We start from the raw sequence: 7,500 nt of genomic DNA on the forward strand, positions 1-7,500 counted from the left end.
TTTTGACGGCAGGAACCGCTTTTGGACCAGCAAAGCCTAATTCAAACTCTACGGGCAAGGGCCAAGGAAAACGAAAACCAGTAAAGCATGAATCTACTATATGCTCATGGAACCTAGATTGGCTTGAAGTGGATCTGGGCAGTGATGGTACACTAACGGTGTATTGCAAGGCTTGTCGTGCATTTCCACCTCCAACCACTGCCAGTGGAAACAGAGGCGCTGTGTCTGCCGATCAGTTTTACCCCTCCCCCTCCCCCAAAATTAAAGGCTGATTTGTTAAATAAAAAAGAAGAATTTATTTTTCATGCACATGAGTAATGAGTTAGCCTTCCAATAGTTTGAAGGAAATCGAACCTGCAAAAACATGGCTCTAGAAGTATCAAAAATGGCTCTGGTGAAATAAGAAAAAAAAAATGAAAAATGGCTCTGGAAAAAAAAAGTATTTTTCCCTGGTATGTATGTACTTATGTATGTATATACCCATGTATGTACGTACTAATGTGTACATTTCCAAACCTGACCCATGATATTACATCAGAATTATATAAACATGTCTTGCGTTGTTGGCTTTTATATATAATTTTCTCAGCAAAAATAATCTTATTTCTATGAGAACTACAGTATAAAAAATATATCAAGTAGTCATTAATAAAACGAATATCGATACCTTTTTTTAAATGTTGTTTGGGGCTAAGACATCTTTTCCTGATGATGTGGGCGTCGTCCGTTCAGTATGAGGCAGCGCCTGTATTGAGAGGGAGGGTACATGAGTTGCACAAGAAGAAGAAGAAGAAGAAGAAGAAGGAGGAGGAGAAAGAGGAGGAGGAGGAGAAAAAGAAGAAGAAGAAGCAGAAGAAGAAGAAGAAGGAGAAGAAGAAGGAGGAGGAGGAGGAGGAGGAGAAGAAGAAGAACAAGAACAATAACAAGAATGAGGAGGAAGAGAAGGAGGAGGAGAAGAAGAAGGGGAAGAAGAAGGAGGAGGAGGAGAAGATGAAGAAGGTGGAGGAGAAGAAGATGAAGATGGAGGAGGAGGAGGAGAAGAAGGGGAAGAAGAAGGAGAAGGAGAAGAAGAAGATGAAGAAGGTGGAGGAGAAGAAGAAGAAGAAGATGAAGAAGGTGGAGGAGAAGAAGATGAAGAAGAAGATTAAGAGGAAGAAGACGATGACGAAGAAGAAGAAGAAGACGAAGAAGAAGAAGAAGAAGAAAAAAAAAAAAGAAGGAGGAGGAGGAGGAGGAGGAGGAGAAGAAGATGAAGAAGGTGGAGGAGAAGAAGAAGAAGATGAAGAAGGTGAAGGAGAAGAAGATGAAGAAGAAGATTAAGAGGAAGAAGACGATGATGAAAAAGAAGAAGACGAAGAAGAAGGACGAGGAAGAGGAGGAGGAGGTAGAGAATAAGATGTAGAAGAACAAGGAGAAGAAGAAGAAGAAGAAGTATGAGAAGGAGAAGAAGAACAGGATGAAGAGGAAGAAAATGAAGAAGTAGGAGAAGAAGAAGAAGAAGAAGAAGAAGAAGAAGAAGAAGAAGAAGAAGAAGAAGAAGAAGAAGAAGAAGAAGAAGAAGAAGAAGAAGAAGAAGAAGAAGAAGGAGAAGATGAAACCACGGCATGCCTGAACGGCGCAAATGAATGTTTCGTTCTTGTATTGATATATAATAGTTACTTGGGTCTCATCCTAATTCTAAATTAGAAAGGAATCGAGCCTATACTCGTCCCTGTATGAAATGAAATATGAATATATACCATACAACTATAAAGATTAAAACAAATAAATAAATAAATAAAAGCAGTTTAATCAATCTTGATCCCGTTTGGGACTTTTTCATTATTGAGGTTTGAAATACTGATAGTAACGGTCGCCATTACAAGTTACCAACAATAACCGGTTCTTCTCCGGACTATCTGAAGGTTAAGCCCGGGCGGGTTCGAATCCTGCAAATCACTAAAAGAATGGCTGTCTGGGCATGAAGGTACACAATTAAATGAAAGTTTTGTGTTACAAGGACTTCGTTATTTTTCTATTATTGGTGGAGTTTCTGCAAGACGGACGTCAGAGAGAATTGCCTCCCTGTTGCCTATATTCAAATCCCGTCAACCTCTTCAACTCCATTTGTAGGAGCGGCCCCAAGCGGCTGGCATTTGGTCTCCGAACTGCGCCCAAGAGCTTTATATATTTCAAGTGACACAGGAATTGCTCCATGCTAATGTAACAAACAATAGCCTAACGATTTCTTCACAACAATTATCATTACCGTCGTTTCTGTTCCCTCGAGACTTTTTGACTCTGATGTCGATGTTGGCAGAGTCTTGGCTTTGGATGTTGTCACTGGACTCGTAGTTGTTGTTGTTAGTGCTTCCTTTGCTGATATTTCCATGTCTGGTTTGATTGTAACGAGTGTTGATTTCAACAACGAATCTGTTGTTTCCGTTTTTAATGCTGTACTTGTTTGTGGTTCTGAACTGATTTGTGTTTTTGTTATGTTTATCGTTGATGCAACTGTTGTATTCATTGGTTCTAAACCAGTTTCATTTCTTATTGTTGATGATGTGGTTGATGACGTTATATACTTAGTATCCGTTGATGGGTCAGATAGAAGCTTTCGATTTGAATTTTTGAATGTATGCGACAGTTGTGAATTTTCCAGTTGTGTTTTCCCTTGAGCCGTTGATGTTGTCGAGTCTGTTGATGTTGACGAGTTTGTTACCGATGGACTTACTGTGCTTTTTAGAACATTTTTAGTCGTATATAACAATGATTTAAATGTGTAGAAATTCCAATAAGACAATTTTCGAGTCGATGTTTCTGCGGAGGTAAGCACTAGTTGAGCTCTTGGAGTCGTTGAAGCTGCTGAAGTTGCGTTCGTTGAAATCGTTGAAGCTGTTGAAGCTGTGTTTGTTGAGGTTGTGGAAGGTGCTGAGGTTGTGCTTGTTGAGGTTGTCGCAGATGCTGAGGTGTTTGTTGAGGTTGTGGAAGGTGCTGAGGTTGTGCTTGTTGAGGTTGTCGCATATGTTGAGGTGTCTGGTGAGGTTGTGGAAGGTGTTGATGTTGTGTCTGTTGACTGGGCACCTGGAATGGAAGGAGAATCATGTGAGAAGGCACAAATATACAAAAAAGAGAAAAAAAATACATTTACGAGTACAGGTGCGCACACAAACACATAAATACACCTGTGCACACAAACACATGCATACAAATACACGTGTATAAATGTGTACATTTCCCTTGCATGGGTTTGTTGAGAGTGGGTGGGAGGGTCAGTGCCCAGACTGAAGATAAAAATGTATCAAAATAAGAACGATAAGGATGGAATTATAATCATAATTACATCTTGCTACATTGCTTCTGATCCAGGGAAGTGGGCGGGATACAGAGATGACCCGTCATCCACGAGGAGCTAAGATGAGATGGGGGAAAGGGTGGTGGATGGGAGTGGAATGGGTGGGAGTGGATGCGTGCCTTTGACTTGGCTACCTCCCTTATAAGGGGGAAAAACTCTTGGTATAGAGACATGGTATATAGATATATCAAGAAAAGAAAGAAAATAATCTGAATTCTCACTTGTAATATGCAGACAGGTAAAAACAAAACCTACGATGCTTTGTACTTTGTTGCTTCCTTCAGTAACGACAAATCATGTGACAAAAAAAAGTATTTCAAGTCTAATATTGTTAATTTACGGAGAATATTGGAATGTTCACAAGGACAATTGAACCATGCTCACGTGGACTATGAATATTACTACTACTACTACTACTACTAGTAGTAGTAGTAGAAGTAGTAGTAGTAGTAGTACTACTACTACTACTACTACTACTACTACTACTACTACTACTACTACTACTACTACTACTACTACTACTACTACTACTACTAATAATAATAATAATAATAATAATAATGATAATGATAATAATAATAATAATAATAATAATAATAATAATAATAATAATAATAATAATAATAATAATAATAATAATAATAATAATAATAATAATAATAATAATAATAACAATAATAATAATAACAATAATAATAATAATAAAAATAATAATAGTAATAAAAATAACAACAACAACAACAATAATACATACATACATACATATACCAAGGCTTTTTCCCCCTTCCAAGGGAGGTAGCCAAAAAGGGAAAGGCATAAAAACACTCCCACCCATTTCATCCCTAAATACACTCCACACCCCTCCCACCCTTCCTCTCATCTGAGCACCTCCTGGATGACGGGTCATCCCTGCACCCTGCCCACCGCCCTGGGTCAGAAGCAGTGTCGCAAGACACAGTACATCCACAGCAAGGCCGCTTCATTTAATCGGCGACCCCCCCTCTCCGTCCCCCTTTGCATATAAGGAGAGGACGGGGAGAAATCCCTTCGGGCTGCGTCAAAATTTACTCACACATACTACCCCACCCCCCCGCCCATTTCTCCTCATGCAGTCACAACATCATCCATATACAACCATTCTCCACTCACCTCTGTCTTCCGTCCTCTCCCTTCCTTCCTCAACAGACATTCCCCTCTTCCCCAAAGCCCCCTTCACCCCATCCATCCACCTCATCCTAGGACGTCCCCTCATGTTCACTCCCTCCACATCTGCCTTCCATACCTCTTTTACTAGTCTTTCTTCACTCATTCTTTCCATGTGTCCAAACCATCCTAATATTCTTTCATCAACCCTATCTCCCAAATCCTTTTTCACCCCTGTTCTCCTCCTCACCTCCTCATTTCTCACTCTATCTAGCCTAGTAACTCCCACCATACTTCTCAGACACCTCATCTCAAACACATTCAAACTCCTTCTCTCTTCTTCTCTTATGTTCCACGTTTCTGCCCCATACAGTGCTGTTGGCACAATCACTCCTTCATACAGTCTCCTCTTCGCATCCATTCCCAAATGTCTATTTCTCATTACACTCTTTAAACCACCAAGGCATTTACTCGCTTCTCTCAGTCTACATTCTACCTCCACCTTCACTCCACCTTTTCCTGCTACACTTGCACCCAAGTATCTAAAACTATCCACTTCCTCCAGTCGCTCTCCCTTAATGTTCACTTCCAGTCTACTGCCACTTTCACCCCTTGTACATCTCATCACCTTACTTTTACCCACATTTATCTTTAGCTTGGTTACAAAAGAGGACAGGGGAGTCATATGAGACGTACAAAGAAAAGAAAAGAGAAGTGAAGCAAAAGGTAAAGGAGGCAAAGAGGAGAGCAGATGTGATATGGGGTAGGAGTATGACAGAAAATTTTGAAAGTAATAAAAAGATGTTTTGGAAAGAAATTAAGAGAGGAACAACAATAATAACAATGATAATAATAATAATAATAATAATAATAATAATAATAATAATAATAATAATAATAATAATAATAATAATAATAATAATAATAATAATAATAATAATAATAATAATAATAATAATAATAATAATAATAATAATAATAATAATAATGATAACAATAATAATAATAAGAAGAAGAAGAAGAAAAAGAAGAAGAAGAAGAAGAAGAAGAAGAAGAAGAAGAAGAAGAAGAAGAAGAAGAAGAAGAAGAAGAAGAACGATAATAATAATAATAATAATATTATTAATGATGATCATAATAATGTTAATTGCTGCACCCATTCCCATCAAACAACCTCGACCAAAAGCAATATCTCACCTCGGACTAAGTCTACGAACTAAAAAGGCGAGCCTAAGCATCACTCCTCGTCCTCTGCATGGTCGAGTAACGGCTTGAGTAGCTCAAGCAAACGCGCGCACACACACACACTCTCTCTCTCACACACACACACACACACACACACACACACACACACACACACACACACACACACACACACACACACACACACACACACACACACACACACACACACACACACACACACACACACACACACACACACACACACACACACACACACACACACACACACACACACACACACACACACAAATTAAAAAATATGTGGAGTAGAAGGTGACATAGCCCAAGCTAAAACAATACACGAGTCCAAATCTAAATATGAGAATTGGAAATCAAGGGTATAGATTAGATTATAACTGTACATGAATTTGAGTCTAGGTATGTTAGAAAATTAGAGAATAGGAGACGGGACCCAACGAGCGTTGCTCCTTTCCAGTGTACTACAATTAGGTCAATACAATCAGGGAGAAATACACGGCTCGACGGTAGAGTAGTACCGCTCTCGACCGCTTATTCAGCGATCCGAGACCCATTAATCGCGTCGTATAAGGACTCTGAGCTCTCATCCGGAAGGGTAATAGCTGTCGATCACGAGGCCAACACGTAATCCGAGACCGTGGTGAATCACACACACACCTGTGCGTGTGTATTTGTGTGTTTGCATGCATATGTGCCCATGTGTACGTATCAACTGCAAGCGAGATGGACCAACGGCACGGTTAATCAAATTCCACGCTACAGTCCTCTGTGAGGGGCACCGTCCTAGCCTCCTGATAGTGGGGAGTTCGCGACGTTAAACCGATTCAGTTGTAGTATAACCAGAATAAAAACAACTACTGTATAATAAAATTATCTTGTTTATGTGTGTGAATGAGAGATCGATTCCCCTACTGTCTTTAGATCACGTGCTGGACTCGTGATCGACACCTATTACCCACACGGGTGAGAACTCAGAGCTCATATATGGCCTGATCTATGGATAATGCTGTGACCTTGCACACATCACGTTCCCTTGCTCAATGGGAACAGTAACGGCTTGTAGTGTTAGTGATAATTTTACTGCAAGACGTGCGTGCGCGCGCGTGTGTGTACTGCCATGTACTTTGCAAGACTGAGATGATACTCGTAGTGTCCCGTTCCATTGTACTACAAAGGTTGACAGTGATCTTTAATGAAAGAAAACGTCAACGCGAGACCATCTGGTCTATATCGAAGCTAGGAGGTCTGGTGAAAAACAGGACCGTGATTAAATAGATTAGGAAAAAAAAAAAAGAGAAAAAAAAGAAAGAAAGAAAGAAAAAAATATATATATGTGTATATATACATATATATATGTATGCATTAGGAATAACCCGGAAATGTACAATATTCGGAACAAAAACTTATTTTGGAAACAAACTAATGTTTAGTTGACTGAAATTTCCTAGATTTCGGAATTTTTCTTTCTTAGCACTGGATATTTCCTACTGAGACAATTACAAGTGAATAAACAAATAAAATGTATAAACAATTTAAATAAAGAAGTGGAATAAATAGATGAACGAATAAATCAAATTATTTAAATAAATAGATAAGTGAATTAAGTATACAATTAAACAAAATAGTAAATGAATGATTTAGATAACTAAATGAATAAAAAATAATATAAGAAAGTCAAATAAATAAGTTATAACATCGAGAATCATTCATTCGTACTTACGAACACGGACGAACGAAACCGCGACGTCATGATGCTGAAGCAAGACTTCAGGCGCGTCAACCGTCGTTTCCAGACATAA

At 38.9% G+C, this 7,500-nt stretch overlaps 1 protein-coding gene across 5 annotated transcripts in view; it reads right to left on the bottom strand.

Annotated features, from left to right (window-relative positions):
• LOC143024738 (dual specificity protein phosphatase 14-like) overlaps positions 1-7,500 on the bottom strand; it is a 53,644-nt gene that overhangs the window by 1,414 nt on the left and 44,730 nt on the right. For 2 of the 5 annotated variants that reach the window (XM_076183839.1, XM_076183836.1), the window contains exons 2-4: positions 7,422-7,500; positions 2,249-3,063; positions 668-745 (exon numbers count right to left, since the gene is read on the bottom strand). The exon at positions 7,422-7,500 is cut by the window's right edge and continues 143 nt beyond it. In XM_076183839.1, the coding sequence (XP_076039954.1) occupies positions 674-745; positions 2,249-3,063; positions 7,422-7,500 (966 nt within the window). In that variant the 3' untranslated portion in view covers positions 668-673. Of the gene's footprint in view, positions 1-667; positions 746-2,248; positions 3,064-7,421 lie in introns of those variants that run through there. The other 3 variants (XM_076183837.1, XM_076183838.1, XM_076183840.1) reach the window with 2 other exon arrangements.

The sequence above is a fragment of the Oratosquilla oratoria genome, chromosome 4 (genome assembly GCF_046742065.1).
Source record: "Oratosquilla oratoria isolate Oo_2021 chromosome 4, ASM4674206v1, whole genome shotgun sequence".
Classification (NCBI taxonomy): domain Eukaryota; kingdom Metazoa; phylum Arthropoda; class Malacostraca; order Stomatopoda; family Squillidae; genus Oratosquilla; species Oratosquilla oratoria.